The sequence below is a fragment of the Antennarius striatus genome, chromosome 13, assembly GCF_040054535.1.
Source record: "Antennarius striatus isolate MH-2024 chromosome 13, ASM4005453v1, whole genome shotgun sequence".
Taxonomy (NCBI): domain Eukaryota; kingdom Metazoa; phylum Chordata; class Actinopteri; order Lophiiformes; family Antennariidae; genus Antennarius; species Antennarius striatus.
The window spans coordinates 1,174,042-1,190,578 of record NC_090788.1 but is presented as its reverse complement, the minus strand read 5'-3'; the positions used below and the strand labels follow the sequence as shown (position 1 = coordinate 1,190,578).

Genomic DNA, 16,537 nt, shown 5'->3' with positions numbered 1-16,537 from the left:
AAAATATATTAGATTAAAGATCTTAACACCTGAGATGGGATGTTATCTGCAGGATGGATTCTGGGAATCTGAGTCCTGATCTTTGGTTCAGCAAAGATCAGTTCTCTAGAGAACGGGAGATCAGCGTGAACGCTGGCAGCTGCAGCGACAGGAAACGAGTCAGAGGAACAGACTGCGCAAGAATTTAGAGATAAATTACAATCAAGCAGGCAGCACTCGACCATCATGTGATCAACTACAGGTAGTCCTCAACATACAAACAGAGTTTGAAACCATTGATTCAAGTTTACTTGTTAGCATCAGGTAAAATAAAATAAAATAATAAATATACAATTAGCATATGTTTAACGTCTTGTTTTAAACTACAATCATTTTCTCATGTTCACTCTGAGCATTTTTTCTCATTCATGTCATGTAAAACTTAAAAGGAATCCAATAAATCTCACATAATTATTGATTAGAAATATTTGCCTCTGAATAAAAAATTTGTTAATCACACAGGTAGTCCTCAACATACGAACATCATTGGTTTTGAAAGGTTGTTCATGAGCTTAATTGTTCGCAAGTTGTTATTTATAAAAAAAATCCAATCTATGAGGTCATTTAAATGTCGTTGCTACTCTAAATGCTAAAGTACCATTCCCTAAAGCTGACCAGAGACAAGTAGAGCACATTAAAACACCACATCATCAAATGATGAGACTAAACTAAGCTTTAATCCACTGAGGTGTCCCACCACTCTCACCTGAATGACGCCCTGATGTCACTTCCTGTTCATCAAAAGTCAGACACGCCCCATTATGTTTGATTAATCTGGTTTATTTCATTAAATTTTTCTAAGTTAACTCGACCAATATTTAACATCAGCTAGCAAAACATTCAGATGCTCAGTGGTTAATGCTTCCGGGTAGAAACATAACCCCGAATAATGGTTCCTACCTCATTTAGCTCCCACAGAGGGACAACCTGACAACAAAACAACACGAAATAAAATAAAATAAAATACAGCTACAGGTCGATTCGAGTTAAGTCATTCTCGATTATACGTGTAAAAAAAAAATACACGGAAACATAACAATCACGTTTACGTCATTTTACCCGACTTTACGTCTGTCCAACACAAATACTGGACTCTAAAAATCACCAGAAAACCGTTAAAAGTTCATAATGTCGTGTTCCTGTACAATAAATAAGAGTAAAAACACGTAAACATATTAAAATACGTACCCATGGTTCCAGTATCTCCTCGTAATTCACGCAATTGCTTTGAATTCTTTTTTCTATACAGGATTAGGTTGAGGACTACAGCATAGAAGATAGTTGGGTGGAGGACTACTTTATAATTTAATTATTAACTGTTTTCATGATTTACAAATATGTCTTTTAGTTTTACAGATGTCTTGTTTGTTACGCGATTGTTTTGTGTAGAAGTCTGTTAACGACGCTAGTCCAAACGACGTAACGACGTATTTCACGAAAATAATCTATAGAACTGCACGAGCCAGGGGCGGAAGTAATTAAACAACAAAAAATGTAATTAATTAAAGAAACAAAATTTATAGTTTCACTTGCTTTGTGTGTTAAAATATAGCTCCAGGTATTTTTAAAAGAAATAAAAATTATACTTTCTTTTCGTTATTATTTCCAATTTCGAGTTTAATAACGGCGCTTGTCGTGACGTCATCGCCAAGCGCCAAAAAACAGCGGGCGGTGCTTCACGATTGATGAGACCGGCAGGTAGGAAACACAGCGATTATAATCTGTTGTTTAATCGGTCGAACCGACCCGTGTTGACCCCCTGGCGGCGGGAAACGTTCCAACACAGGTATGGGTTTGTTTTTGCGGATCGCTGCTCCGACGAGCCTCGGCTGTAGCTTAGCAGTTAACGTTAGCCACGCTCTAAATCCAGTTAGCTAGCTAGGTAGCAAGAGGTCATCAGCTTTGAGTTAGCCTGTATTCGGCTAATATGTACGTGACGTCATGGAATGATTTCTATATTGAAAGGAAATTAGTTCTACAAAAATAAAATAGTAAATAAAGCAACTAGTTAGTTTTTCGGAGTCCGGGTTTGAGAATTAGAAGTGGAAACGTCTCCTTTTCCGGCTGACATTAAGGTTTAGTTCAATCAAACTGCAGATTAAGTTAAGTTGATTTTATGTCAGTTGTTCAAAGACCACAATTAGCTTGTTTTTTTTTTAAATAAAGCTGTTACCATCTCAGAAGTTCCACTTTACTTACAATTGGTGTTCTGTCCCTTCGCAGGTGTAACGATGGATCTGTTTTATGGTCCACTTGGCTTGGGTGTCGCCGCCGGACTGGGCTGTGGACTGTTCCTCGGTTGGCACCTTCGGAGTCGCTTTGGCCCAACATCCAAAAGTCTCATGACAGCGATGGGGAACGGCGCCGGCGAAGCAAGCGTCATGGGAGAAGTTGGCGAGTTCAAGATGGTTCTGGTGGTCCGAAATGACCTGAAGATGGGCAAAGGAAAAGTAGCGGCCCAGTGCTCCCACGCAGCCGTGTCGGCTTACAAACAGTGTCAGCGCAGGAACCCCGAGCTCCTCAAACACTGGGAATACTGCGGCCAGCCCAAGGTGGTGGTGAAGGCCCCCGACGAGGACACTCTGATTGATCTGCTGAGTCTTGCCAAAGAAGCCGGGCTTCTGGTCAGCCTGATTCAGGATGCAGGACGGACTCAGATCGCTCCTGGGTCACGCACCGTTCTCGGTATCGGTCCGGGTCCAGCCGACCTTATTGACAAAGTCAGCGGACATTTGAAACTCTACTAGAGATGAACCTTCATCTGTTGGACTCGCATTGTGAAAACTATTTGCTATGCAAACACTGGGCGAACATGAGTTTATTTTTATACAGCAGGTGACTCCACTGAGGCGCTTCTGCCTTGTAAAGGCTGAATTAACATTTAATGGAGTTAGTTTGGGTTCAGCTCTCCTTGTTTTTAATTGGATGTTGGACAGACTTCCATCCGATGAAGTATTCTCATATTCTGTCTCTCTTTCTGTAAACCTTGCAGATAATAAAGTTTGTGTTTCATATATTCATCATGTCCATTTTTATCACCTGCATCCTGCTGGACCTTCCTAGGATGATCAAAAAGTATGAAACTATACCCAAAAAACTGCTTTTTCAGTGTTTCTCTGCCATAACGGATTCTATAAATAAATCAAATAAATCACTGACTGGTATTTTTATTGGCATTATTAATAACTGTGTCCCAAAAAATGTATTTTAATATAGAAATGTAATTTTAGAATTAATTTCCTTTCAAGTTTAGTCTTGCTACCATCATTGATTTAAATGTGATTAATCTGCAAAGTACCCATAAACAATTTAGTGATCAGCTGCTGAAAATGTATACATTTTTTTTGACACCCTGTATTATGGGATGTGACTGGTGGCAACATTCTATTTGCAGCATCCCATGAGTTCTGTCGGTGCTTCCCCCTTGTGGTCAACTCGTGAACTGCATCTCAGATTTACTGCATGAAAGCAAATCATCTATTGTGAACAGGAGCATCGTGACGGATCTATGACGTCATCCTAGAGTACGTGGGTGGAGCATAGAGCATATTTTCACAGCTCCCGCTAAATTGAGCTCGGATTCCCCAAGAAATGTCAAAAAACACAATTTGATCAAAGCACTCCGATGTTAAACATTTAACTGTCGCTTCCAAGAATGTCATATAAAGACATTAAAGCTCCAAGTCGGTATATGTGTGCACACACGCTTACAGGTATGTGTGTGTGTACATACAAGAGTGTATCTCGTTCTACTCTGGCAAACTGTTTCACATTGAAATCAGGTTTTTTGTTCAGATAAAGCAGTTGTTGCCATCTCAGAAGTTCCACCTTACCTGTACATTTCGCAGGTGTAACTATGTATATGGTTTATGGTGCTACACCGAAGGTACTTGGCTTGGGTGTCGCCGCGGGACTGGGCTGTGGACTGTTCATTGGTTGGTACCTTCGGAAGCGATTTTTCCCAACATCCAGAAGTGTCATGAAAGCGATGGGGAATAGAACAGAAGACGGCGAGTTCAAACTGGTTCTGGTGGTCAGAAGTGACCTGAAGATGAGTCCAGGAATAATGGCCGCCCAGTGCTCCCAGGCTGCCCTATCACTTTACAAACAGGCTCAAGTCAGGAACCCTGAGATCCTCCAACAGTGGGAAGACTGCGGCCAGCCCAAGGTGGTGGTGGAGGCCCCCAACGGAGACAGTCTTACTGACCTGCTGGCTGAGGCCGTAGAACTCGGGCTCCTGGTCAGCCTGATTGAAGGTTTAGACAAGACTCAAATCGCTTCTACATTGTACACCGTACTCGGTATTGGTCCAGGTCCGTCTGATCTGATCGACAGAGTCACCAGGAACCTGAGTCTCTATAGAAACTAAAGAACTTCTACCTCTTAAGGTCTGAATTGACATTACTGCAGTTAGTTTTGGTTCAACATTGTAATTATCCACACGGGTCTCATCTCTCTGTACTTGATTGGCTGTTGGACCGACTTCCATCTGATGAAGTTATCTCAGATTCTCTCTCTGTAATCCTTGTAGGGAATCATGTGTTTCATGTTGTTTCTTTGTCTTCTTCATTTGTAATACCTGCATCCTGTATGAATCCCCCTAAAAATGCTTTCAGTGTTTCTTGCCCCCAGTGCGCTGGGATATGCTAGAGCAACCCGCGACAGTGGAAGAAGTGGGTATTGGAAACGAATGAATGAATGTTTCTCTGTTATAGTGAATTCTATAAATAAGTAAAATAATCAAATAAAAGCAATAATTCAGTGGCGCAGTGATAGTGCCGTCGCCTTACAGAATTGGCCGGTCTCAGATTGTCTGTAGGTGTGTGGCGTGCGTGTTTGTCTGTCTATATGTGGCTCTGCAGTGCACTGGCGTCGTGCCTGGAGTGTACCCTGCTTCGCACCCAGAGTTTGGTGGGATAGGCTCAAGCACCCTGCAACCCGTGACGTTGGATGAAGTGGGAATGGAAGATGAAGATGATAAAGATCAAAATAAGTCATGAAGACATCAAAGCTCTGAGTTGGCATTTATCTGTACACACACGAGTGTATCCCGTTCTTTAAACTTTGTATCACATCAAACTTGTCTCACAGAGGTGAAACCAGAATCTTGCACGCATCAGGTTTTTCCTTCAGATCGTGGGTTTCCAGATAAATCGTGACTCTTTTTTGAAACAGAATTTCCACCTTACTTACAATCTGTGTTCATTCGTTTTTGCAGCGTTAGCTATGCGTTTTTCTTTGTGTCCCATTGCCTTGGGTATCGCCACGGGAACGGGATGCGGGCTGATCCTTGGTTGGAAAATGCGGCACTGCTCTGGCCCAACCTCCAAAAGTATCGTGACAGTAATGGAGAACGGCGCCGGTGATGCAAGTGCAAAGGCAGTAAAAGGTCCGTTCAAACTGGTTCTACTGATCCGAAAAGACTGAAGTGTGTCATTAAGGTTTAGTTTAATCAAACTGCAGATTAAGTTAATTTGATCTTGTTTGGTTAGTTGTTCAAAGACCTTGATTTGTTAATTTCTCAGACTTTCCACCTTACCTGCAACCTGTGTTCTTTCCTTTTTGCAGGATTAAGTCTGCCTATGTTCTATCGTCCACCAGCACCTGGCTTTGATGTCGACAGTGGACTTCACCAGCAAATTTGGCGCCGCTTTGGTTCAACATTCCAAAGTGTCGTGAAAGCGATTGGGAACGGCGTTGGAGAGGCGAACAGCACGGGACGTGAAAGTCAGTTCAAGATTGTTCTACTGGTCTAGAAGTGTCAGTCAAACTTAGTTTGATCAAACTGAAGATTAAATTTATTTGATTTATTGTCAGTTGATCAATGACCATGATTTGTTTTGTTAAATTAAAGCTGTTGTTGCCATCTTTGAATTTCCACCTTACTTACAATCTGTCTTCTGTAGTTTTCGCAGGTGTACCTATGGATCTGTTTTATGATCCACTTGGCTTGGGTGTCGCCGCGGGACTGGGCTGTGGACTGTTCCTTGGTTGGTACCTTCAGAGGCGCTTTGACCCAACAAAGCGTTGGGGAACGTTGGCAGCCTTGGCAGCGTTGGGGAACGGCGCCGGCGAAGCGAGCGTCCTGATAGAAGAAGGCGAGTTCAAACTGGTTCTAGTGGTCAGAAATGACCTGAAGATGAGTCCAGGAATAATGGCCGCCCAGTGCTCCCACGCTGCCATATCATCTTACAAACAGGCTCAAGGTGGGAACCCTGAGATCCTCAAACAGTGGATATACTGCGGCCAGCCCAAGAAGGTGGTGGAGGCCCCCAATGAAGACACTCTTATTGATCTACTAGCGGAGGCCAAAGAACTCGGGCTTCTGGCCAGTCTGATAGAGGATTCAGAAAAGACTGGAGTCGCCTCTGGATCGTACAACATGGTCGCTATCGGTCCGGGTCCGTCTGATCTGATCGACAGAGTCACCGGGAACTTGAGTCTGTAGCTCATTTGGTTTCAACATTCCCTGGATGTGATTGGTTGTTGGACCAACTTCCATCAACTTCAAAGTTATCTCATATTTTCTGCCTCTCTCTAATCCATCCATCCATCCATCCATCCATCCATTCTCTTCCGCTTATCCGGGGTCGGGTCGCGGGGGCAGCAGCTTAAGCAGGGAAGCCCAGACTTCCCTCTCCCTAGCCACTTCATCCAGCTCCTCCAGGAGAATCCCAAGGCGTTCCCAGGCCAGCCGGGAGACATAGTCTCTCCAGCGTGTCCTGGGTCGTCCCCGGGGCCTCCTCCCCGTAGGACGTGCCCGGAACAGCTCACCAGGGAGGCGTCCAGGAGGCATCCTGACCAGATGCCCGAGCCACCTCATCTGGCTCCTCTCGATGCAGAGGAGCAGCGGCTCGACTCTGAGTCCCTCCCGGATGACCGAACTCCTCACCCTATCTCTAAGGGAGAGTCCGGACACCCTGCGGAGGAAACTCATTTCGGCCGCTTGTATCCGGGATCTCGTTCTTTCGGTCACGACCCACAGCTCGTGACCATAGGTGAGGGCAGGAACGTAGATCGACCGGTAAATCGAGAGCTTTGCCTTTCGGCTCAGCTCCTTCTACACCACGACGGACCGATACAGAGTCCGCATCACTGCAGACGCTGCACCGATCCGCCTGTCGATCTCCCGTTCCATTGTACCCTCACTCGTGACCGAGACCCCAAGATACTTGAACTCCTCCACTTGGGGCAGGATCTCATCCCCAACCTGGAGAGGGCACTCCACCCTTTTCCGTCTGAGGACCATGGTCTCAGATTTGGAGGTGCTGATTCTCATCCCAACCACTTCACACTCGGCTGCGAACCGCTCCAGTGAGAGTTGGAGATCACGGCTTGATGAAGCCAACAGCACCACGTCGTCTGCAAAAAGCAGAGACGCGATACTGAGGCCACCAAACCGGACACCCTCAACGCCTTGGCTGCGCCTAGAAATTCTGTCCATAAAAGTTATGAACAGAATCGGTGACAAAGGGCAGCCTTGGCGGAGTCCAACCCTCACTGGAAACGAATCCGACTTACTGCCAGCAACGCGGACCAAACTCTGACATTGGTCGTACAGGGACCGAACAGCCCTTATCAAGGGGTCCGGTACCCCATACTCCCGAAGCACCCCCCACAGAACCCCCCGAGGAACACGGTCGAACGCCTTCTCCAAGTCCACAAAACACATGTAGACCGGCGAACTCCCATGCCCCCTCAAGGACCCTGTGGAGGGTGTAGAGCTGGTCCACTGTTCCACGGCCAGGACGAAAACCACACTGCTCCTCCTGAATCCGAGATTCGACTTCCCGACGGACCCTCCTCTCCAGAACCCCTGAATAGACCTTGCCAGGGAGGCTGAGGAGTGTGATGCCCCTGTAGTTGGAGCACACCCTCCTGTCCCCCTTCTCAAAAAGGGGGACCACCACCCCAGTCTGCCAATCCAGAGGCACTGTCCCCGAAGTCCACGCGATTTTGCAGAGGCGTGTCAACCAGGACAGCCCCACAACATCCAGAGACTTTAGGAACTCCGGGCGGATCTCATCCACCCCCGGGGGCCTGCCACCGAGGAGCTTTTTAACCACCTCGGTGACCTCAACCCCAGAGATAGGAGAGCCCGCCTCAGAGAACCCAGACTCTGCTTCCTCATGGGAAGGCGTGTCTGCGGGATTGAGGAGGTCTTCGAAGTATTCTCCCCACCGAGTCACAACGTCCCGAGTTGAGGTCAGTAGCTCCCCATCCCCACTATATACAGTGTGGATGCTGCACTGCTTCCCCCTCCCGAGACGCCTGATGGTCCACCTGGCTTGGATGTCGCCACTGGACTGGACTCCGGGCAGTTCCTTGATTGGCAAATTTGGCGAGTAACGGAAGTGATGGAGAATGGTGCCAGAGAGACAAATTTGGTGGAGAACGGCGTGTGTGATGGAAACACAATGGGAGAAAAAGTCTTCTAGAGACTCAAGTCTCTAGTAGAGTCTAGTCGTCTATATACGATTTTCATTCCATCCAGATTGATATCGGATATCTCATCTCAGTCTGAACAGTCTGAACTCTCTGATTGGATATGGTGGACCGTGACGTCATATCCGTGACGAGACAGCAAGGCACCAGAAGGAAGAGTGTCGTGCAATTCAGAACGGTAAAAAATGGAGGAAGAAGTTGACAATATCCGGTGTGTGTGTTTTCTCCGCCTCTACCAGACAGTGATATCGCCAACACGCTAAGGTAACAAAACTTCATGTTTATTGTTGTTGTTTTTGCCATCGCAATTATATGACCTCACACGTTACACGCACTGAACGACGACTCCGCCCCAACGTCGTTGTTACGGCAACCTGTCAGATCGGACGATAATGTGGCCCAGTCTGAACAGAGCCAGATTGCATTTGGACACTTGCTAAAAACATTGTGAACAGTCAGCCCTAAAAATCAGATATGGAAGGAAATCTGATTGGAATCTGATTGGCTGTAGTTTGAACGCAGCCTAAAGCATCACCTACTTCCTGCATGAGCCCCCCATAAAAATGTCTTCAGTGTTTCTCTGTCACAATTAATTCTATAAATAAACCAAGTAATCAATAAAACACTGATTTTTATTTTCATTGGTATCAAAACTATTATGGGATGTGACTTGAGATCCCATCTAACGTTCCACTTGCAGTTGACTTTGAGTTCTACTGGTGCTGCCCCCTTGTGGTCACCCCATGAACTGCACCTGACAAGTGGATCTACTTCAGTCATTATTTTAGGATCATCAGCTTCTTCTGAACTAATTTTGCAGAAACTGAAGGTGCGAACAAATTAGACAGAAGAACAAAATATAGAACATAGAACAAAATAGAACAAAATATGTACTGTTCTTTACAAACAAGCCTTTATTTTTTTAAAATGGAAAACAAAATTCAGTTTCCTCTGGGAATTCGCGTAATTTTGATATCTATATACACATAATCAACATAATTTATTTAAATTATTAACCCTGTGAATGCCTTGAAGTAACGTAGGAACTTAGTCTACTGCAGGTACTAGTTAGCTCGTTCAGCCACTGGTAGCATGTTAACATTTGAGATAATGTACAGTAACATCACATGACCCACACGACCAAAATGACAAATCAAGTGTTGAACGAGAGGAAAAACGATGCCTATAAAGAGTTTCAGACGTCCGTCTGTCCCTAAACCCTCAGACGCCGTATAGCAACGCCGACGTCCTGAAACCGATGCAGGAATCAGGTTCCTAACGGCTAAAACAAACACTGTCGATGGTGGAAGTTGCGTTCGCTGCAGGTTAAATTTGGCCGTCTGCAGAGGAAGCTCGGTCCAGAGCAGCCACATAAAGTCCAGAAGTTCTCCACGGGTCAGTTTCATGTCCTCTTCTACCAACATCCTGATGAACTGCAGGGCCCTGAACGCCTCGTAGGAAGCGAGGAGTTCCTGTTTTCTTGTTCTTCTCCTGAATCAGCTGGTCAGCAGGGGCAGTGGCCTCCAACGCTACCCCTACCGCCGCCTCCGTTAAAGTTTCCATAGCTACCTCCATAGCAACCAGCATCGCCCCCTCCGTTATAGCTTCCACAGCTACCGCTATAGCTGCCCGCGTGGCCGCCTCCATTAAGGTTCCCATAGTAACCCCCGAAGCTGTCTCCATCATCATCATCTGCATCCATCTGGTAGATGTTCTCCACCGCTGGAGCTCGACCGTGGAGGCCCAGAGCGGACGAAGACGACTGATAGAACACCAGACTGCTGACCTCCTGATGAGGGGGGCTGAAAGAAAGGACAGGTTTTGTTAACACATTTCAGATAAGATAGTCCGTTATTAGGAAATGCGCAATTTCCCAATTGCAATTTGAAATTTGCAATTTTACATTTAAAAATTGAAGGTAATATTCCTATTTTTTATCATGGCTTTTTGGATTAAATATTCAAATAGCGATAAAATCTTTCTAAAAATATCTGTTGTCTTTTAAAAAATCGTCCAAAGCGGTTTTGAAAGCGATAAATTCCGATAAATCTTTGCTCATCGGTTTCTGTTCTTCAGAAATGCGACACGTGGTTTGTGGTTCTCATCTGGGCGAACCATCTGAGAACGATGGTGGAACGAAGACCAAGAAGAGCTTATGGTGAAGAAACACCCGGAGAGATAAAACCGCCGAGTCGTGAAGCTTCTGCTGACTCATGACACGTCACCAACGAGTCCGTCTGCAGCTTTACTTTAACCACAAACCCCCCAAATGCCGTGATCACGGCCTCTGAGCTGCTGAATGTGTTTCCCAGTTACAACGAGTCACATGACCACACTCACTTTTTGTCGCGTCGTCGTCTTTTAACTGCAGAGACACAGAAATATAGAAAACAACGTCATCGACAAAGAAGATTTAGTTTCACGCCCTGCGGAGATGAGATGACCTGTGGTTAGTTCAAGCGTCTGCGATAACGGTGGGAAAATTGAGCGTCTTCATCACCATCATGTGACCTTTAGCCGTGTTAGACTTCTCAGAAATGTTGAACTTACTGATGATGAAGATGAGGAGTCCGCCCACTGCGACCATAGTTACCGTGCCGACCAGACCCGAGAACAGAACCACGCTCAGACCGGACCCGGCCTGAGGAAACAAACGCAAACTTGCGTTAGCGTCGGAAACAAACTCGTCGTCTGCTCGGAAGGAAAGGAGCGAAAGAATCTCCCGAGTCGTCTTCTTTGAGTTAGCTGCTAGCTGATGCTAACAGTCAGATGCGTCTAACTGATCAAGTTTTATGTCAAACTGTCAAACAGTGATGTCCGACGCACCAATAGGGGGCGCCATGAAGCCAAAAACTATAACCTAAATTTGAATTTTGTCTTCGCCAGAGAACAAAAACAGAGACATAAAGGACAGAGTTTGCACAAAGGAAGTGAGAGCGTCTCACCGCCACCTTGACGCCGTCGAAAGAGGAAGTCTGAAGCATCTCTGTGGAAGTCAGCTGACCTGGAGAAGGAGGAAGCGAAAGCAGAGCTGTCTCAGGAATATGATGTCACGATGAAGGAAAAAACATCCTCTGAGTCTGGGTTCAAAGGTCAACGAGACCGGTCTGAACTGACCCTGAACGACGGTGACTTGTACCTGTTGTTTCACGATTGGCTGTTGCGTTCGACATTCCTGATGTAGTCGTCGTGGCAACTGAAACGCATCAATGATTAAGTTGCATGACCGTGACAGATCTGGAGGACACACCCAGGCTACATCCGGATGGCCACATTTAGCGAAGAAGTTGGGGGGTTTAGAGTCTTCATTAAGTCTGTACGTTCTTCGTTACGGTTAAACATCTTAAACAGGAAACTTGATACTAATCAATAATAACCGAACAAATCAATCATGTAAACTTCACCTGCCTCGATGACCAGCTCAAAGTGGTGTTTGTGGTCGTTGAACCAGCCGGGTATCTCCACCCGACACCCGTAGACTCCAGCATCGGACTCTCTGGCGTTCAGGATCGTCAGGGAGACGTCGCCGTCCTCTAGGCGTCCCGCTAACCGATACCTGCTGGAAACGGCGTCCGTTGACGTCGTGCCGTCGGTGGAGATGAGCTGGTCGCTGCAGCCCGATCCTGGGATTTGACCCCGACCCCAACAGACCGACAGACGCCCATAAGAGGCGACGTCGTACATGCATGGCAGAACGATGACCCGACCGGTTTGACCCACGACTGTACTGCTGGTGCATTCACTGACTGTAGGGAAACAGAAAACAGGAGTTTGTTAAAATTGTTGTTTTTATGGTTTCCACCAATCAGAGTCAGAGGAGCTTTTGTTAATCTGATGGAGATACTAAAGCTAGAAGGTGAGACAGGAGTCACTCCATCACCTCGATTCCACCATAAAAGTTCTTAGAAGATTTTTGGGAGTTGTTGCAAACTTTGGGAAAAAGTTTAAAAATGGAAAAAAATATCTGCCAAGTCCCACCCAAATCCGTCCAATAATTTTAACCCTAACCCTTCTGAAAACCAACCAACCAACCAACCAACCAACCAACCAACCAACCAACCAACCAACCAACCAACCAACCAATTGGTAACAATGACTGAAACATGTTTTTGTGTAAAACACAAAAAACGCAAAAAAAGACATGAAAATAAAAGAAACACATTTTCTCTCTATAATGCTGACACATGTAAGAATGAACTTTTTCTATTCAAATCAGCGCAACTTTATTTAAATTGATCTTTAAACGGTCAATCCAAAATAGTTTGCAGGAAAGACTGAAGGTACTATTGTTGCAAACACTGATGCTAATGCTAATGGACATGGTCAGAAAACAAATGATGAGCAAACGAGAAGTTTGTTTCAAGTGTAAGATAATGAAAAAAAATATTATTTTATTAATTTAAATCAATGAAATATAGGTTATGTCAATGAGAAATAAACATGATGAGAGTTTGTACCTGTGAGGAGAGTCAGGAGCAGAAGGATCCTCATCATGAACCAACTCACATCTGACAGACTGACATCACTAACACCACAAAAAAAAAAAATTAAAAAAAAGTAACACACAAATGCACCACACGCTGTAAAAAATGATCCACACTGTACAAAATGATCTACACTAGAAAGAATTAGCCACGATTTGAACAAAGAGTGGAATTGGAGAATTCATGAAAATCCAGCAACGGTGGACTAAAGAAAAGAATAAATGAAGTGATGCTTTAAAAGAAAGTGTAGCACTTTAAAATCATTGGTCGATGACACATGGTCAACATGTGACTTCCTGTTTGCAGCATTTGGCTTTTGGCTGCTTCCTGGACCTGAATATTGAGCAGCTATAAATAAAATTTGCAATGCAGACTAAATTTGTGGAGTGACTTTTATATCTTATATGAAATGACTTTTTTCGAAAATAGGAACAAATGATTGGAAATATGTAATATTTGTTCAATTCTATCACATATAAAAGCAAAATCCAGAATCAAGAAGTCTTCATTTTATTTTCTGTAGAAATAGAAACTTTGAGGCGGACATGAGGGCAGATGGTAAACCTCAGAGGTTTCCTCTGATGTGACGCTCAAAGACCTCGCTGATGGTGGAAACGTCACCATTATAAACTGAGTTTTGACTGATGTCAACCTTTGAGCGTCACATGATGACTGGTGTTTCAGGAAACGCTTTTTATGGTTCTTAACCCTTATCAACATTCAGGTTTTACACAACATCAGTTATGTAAATCTCCCATTGCAGGTGGAGTTCCTGGAGTTACCTGGTGTGGAGGTGAATGCAGGAAAGTGTTGTCTGATAAACATGCGTGGAGCTTAAATATAGGTTTGATAGCTGATGGGCAAGAGATTAGTGATCAGGTGATGAGATGGGTGGAACAATCAACTTAGGGAACAGGTGAGTGGAAAAGTACTGAAGCAGTAGAAGATGAGATGGCAGATTGGGTCTCATACAACTTTTTGGTGTTGCTCTGTTGCACCTACAAGACGGAGGAGTTGGAACCCGTGATGTTGTTCTGCCTTCCCTTTCCACCTGTCTTGCATAGTCATGTCGTAGAAACGGAGCAGTGTCTCCTGTGGAACTTCCTGAGCTGGTACAGGAAGTACATCTTCTGCTGTGCCTTTCTGAGTTTCGAGGCAACATTGGAAAGACTCTTTAAGGCCTGGAAATGATGGAACCCAGGAAACTGAAGGTTTCTATAGCAGAGGCAGTGTTTGGTGTGGAACTAAAGCCTTGAACTGTTCTGTTGTGATTGAGACGCAACTATTCCCCAAAGCCACATCATTAATTTACCCATCAGACAATGTTCCTACCCTTACCAGTGGTCACATGTTTGGGCAAACCAAACCAAAGGTACAAGATCTCAGGTACAAATGTACAGATGTGATGCGTTCAATGGTCAATGTGAACAGACCGCTATGACTGTGAACAACTAATTTCTACCTGTTGAGTTAAAGACAGCAGAGATGGAAGGTGTCACAGAAGACCATGCCTCAAGCGAGTTAAACCCATCTGGACAGCACTTCATTCATGGTGGTTTCCACATTTCCCTTTGAGATATGTCACTAGATCAGTTTATCTTTGGGGTTGTTGGATGTTGATTTCTGTGTAGAAAGTTCCATCCAGAGCAGCGTCGCCGGAGATGAAGTCCAGGACCTTTTAGAGTTCTTCAGAGACCCGATGAGATCTACTGTTTTAATAAAGGAGTTAATCAGTTGGCAGTTAATGGATGACAAGAGTCCAACGGTCTTTTATATGATTTTTATTTGTTTTGTACCAAGAGGAACAACCAGCTCAAAAAAATAAGTTCTCCAAGGGGATAAATAAAGGACATATCTTCTACTTCTCATAGGTTTCATGAGCTTCCTCCTCCTCCACCACAGCCTCCACCTCAACCTCCACCACAGCCTCCTCCTCCACCACAGCCTCCACCTCCACCGCAGCCTCCTCCTCCTCCTCCTCCTCCTCCACCTCCGCCTCCACCTCCACCACAGCCTCCACTTCCACCAAAGCCTCCACCTCCACCGTATCCGTAAGATCTCCCTCTTTTTCTGTTTATGAATGTAAACATGAAGTCAGTGTCTGAAACTTGTCCTGCTCCATATTTGCTCAGTTCTGCTTCTGCTGTTTCACTGCTTGTTCATTTGTGTATTTGATTTTAATAAAATGTTGCTGTTGTGGTACACAGTTTGGTTCCTGCTGGCTTGACACAGGCTAATCTGTTAGCAGTTTGGTATCATGAAGAGAGGGGCGTGTCTATAATATTGTACACTGAACGATGTGCATTCTGTATTTGTCACAATTGGGCAATAAACGGAGTTGTTTATTACCTTCTTGTCATATAAGTCATTTTAGAAGATAACTAAAATATCATGTTGTGTTATGCTGACAGGACAATACTCACGTTCCATTGGAGGTGTGGCTTTTGACTAAAGAGACACAGAAATCAGAAACAACAGTAAGATAGACCAACGTAAAGTTAACGTCTGATTCCACACTTTTATAAATATTTAAACACCACTCATTGAGGTTCAACCAGTTCTCTGAATCCGGGTCACTGGTTATGCTGGAGCATATCCCAGCTGACTACGGGCGAGAGATGACTGACCCCCTGGACAAGTCGCCATTTCATCCTAGCCCACTCAGACAAACACCCTCTCAAAATTAAAAACTTACGGACAATTCATAACAACCAATTCACCTGAGCTGCATGTCTTTGGTGGTGGGGGGAGTCTGGAGAACCCAATTAGAACCCATGCAAGACACGGGAACGACATACAAACTACGCTCAGAAAGTCACAAAGTGGAATCGAACCAAGGACCTTCTTGCTGTCAGGCATCGGTACTGCCCATGTAGACTGAGTATTCTGAATTAAATGACTTTGCTTCCTGTTGAATCAATGTCCTCTGTTATTGTGGGTGTTAACGAATTACCACAGCTGTTTGAACACTGGTTGATCAACTCTTGGACTTACCACAGATCATGATGAGGGTAACTGAGATGACCAAAGTTACTGCCCCACACACAACAGCCCACACAATCATGGTCAGACCACCAACCTGGAACAAGAACACTCTCTATAACTTCATTTCATCTGGAAGTCTGAGGAAAGATGACTTTCTATGTAGAAGACTGATAGGAAAGAGACAGCAGATCAAATGATATCCAGATAATAAATGATCCTCCAGAGTAAACAGACTTCATGCTGCCCAACAAAAACCCTTCTCTAGAATCCCAGTCAGCTTGTTGTCCAAGTATGTGTGAACATACTGTAACGGGACGGTGGGATCCAAATGGAACAACTGGTAAAGACTTCTCTAGTCCTTCAGGGGAACAGGAACCAGCAGGTAAGGAAGGTCAGGATCAGGAGAAGACGACAACAGATCAGTCTGACGGTGACTGTTTGAAAGTCTTGTCTGGTAAAGATTGCGGAGAAATACTGGATTTATAGCTAAGAAAAACAGCTGATTTGATAGGTGATTGGACTTTAATGATGGAGTGGGTGGAGCTATAAAATAAGTGAGCAGGTGAGTGGAAAAATACTAAAGC

At 44.7% G+C, this 16,537-nt stretch overlaps 4 protein-coding genes and 1 long non-coding RNA gene across 8 annotated transcripts; 3 read left to right on the top strand and 2 right to left on the bottom strand.

Moving 5' to 3' along the window:
* The first annotated feature begins 1,695 nt into the window (after positions 1-1,695).
* On the top strand, positions 1,696-3,185 carry LOC137606331 (peptidyl-tRNA hydrolase 2, mitochondrial-like). 2 transcript variants are annotated; one of them, XM_068331546.1, is made up of 2 exons: positions 1,696-1,825; positions 2,263-3,185. In XM_068331546.1, exon 2 carries the CDS (start codon positions 2,271-2,273, stop codon positions 2,784-2,786), a length of 516 nt encoding a protein of 171 aa, XP_068187647.1. In that variant the 5' UTR covers positions 1,696-1,825; positions 2,263-2,270; the 3' UTR covers positions 2,787-3,185. The 2 variants fall into 2 exon arrangements, with proteins under 2 accessions (XP_068187647.1, XP_068187646.1); XM_068331545.1 differs by having other exon boundaries at positions 1,697-1,737.
* A 710-nt stretch (positions 3,186-3,895) lies between these two features.
* LOC137606392 (peptidyl-tRNA hydrolase 2, mitochondrial-like) lies at positions 3,896-4,408 on the top strand. Its single transcript, XM_068331639.1, has one exon. The coding sequence runs from the start codon at positions 3,896-3,898 to the stop codon at positions 4,406-4,408; it is 513 nt and encodes a 170-aa protein (XP_068187740.1).
* A 1,554-nt stretch (positions 4,409-5,962) lies between these two features.
* On the top strand, positions 5,963-6,487 carry LOC137606391 (peptidyl-tRNA hydrolase 2, mitochondrial-like). The gene has a single exon (XM_068331638.1). The coding sequence runs from the start codon at positions 5,963-5,965 to the stop codon at positions 6,485-6,487; it is 525 nt and encodes a 174-aa protein (XP_068187739.1).
* A 2,912-nt stretch (positions 6,488-9,399) lies between these two features.
* Positions 9,400-13,165, bottom strand: LOC137606175 (T-cell immunoglobulin and mucin domain-containing protein 4-like). Of its 2 annotated transcripts, XM_068331297.1 has the most exons (7): positions 12,942-13,165; positions 11,889-12,230; positions 11,624-11,680; positions 11,430-11,488; positions 11,035-11,125; positions 10,825-10,849; positions 9,400-10,286 (listed from the first exon to the last, which is right to left on the bottom strand). In XM_068331297.1, the coding sequence occupies exons 1-7, from the start codon at positions 12,976-12,978 to the stop codon at positions 9,989-9,991; spliced, it is 909 nt and encodes a 302-aa protein (XP_068187398.1). In that variant the 5' UTR covers positions 12,979-13,165; the 3' UTR covers positions 9,400-9,988. The 2 variants fall into 2 exon arrangements, with proteins under 2 accessions (XP_068187398.1, XP_068187399.1); XM_068331298.1 differs by lacking the exon at positions 11,624-11,680.
* Positions 13,166-14,969: 1,804 nt separating this feature from the next.
* LOC137606595 (uncharacterized) lies at positions 14,970-16,397 on the bottom strand. Of its 2 annotated transcripts, XR_011037878.1 has the most exons (4): positions 16,259-16,397; positions 15,963-16,047; positions 15,392-15,416; positions 14,970-15,038 (listed from the first exon to the last, which is right to left on the bottom strand). It is a non-coding gene; the product is annotated as an uncharacterized lncRNA (long non-coding RNA). The 2 variants fall into 2 exon arrangements; XR_011037877.1 differs by having other exon boundaries at positions 15,963-16,392.
* Between the last annotated feature and the right edge of the window lie 140 nt (positions 16,398-16,537).

Coding starts and splice junctions, on each gene's coding strand:
- LOC137606392 (XM_068331639.1), top strand. CDS start 3,896: ATGTATATGGTTTATGGTGCTACACCGAAGGTACTTGGCTTGGGTGTC.
- LOC137606391 (XM_068331638.1), top strand. CDS start 5,963: ATGGATCTGTTTTATGATCCACTTGGCTTGGGTGTCGCCGCGGGACTG.
- LOC137606175 (XM_068331297.1), bottom strand. CDS start 12,978: ATGATGAGGATCCTTCTGCTCCTGACTCTCCTCACAG. Junction 11,681..11,888: donor TGAGCTGGTCATCGAGGCAG/GTGAAGTTTACA, acceptor GATGCGTTTCAG/TTGCCACGACGACTACATCA. Junction 11,489..11,623: donor AGCCAATCGTGAAACAACAG/GTACAAGTCACC, acceptor CTCCTTCTCCAG/GTCAGCTGACTTCCACAGAG.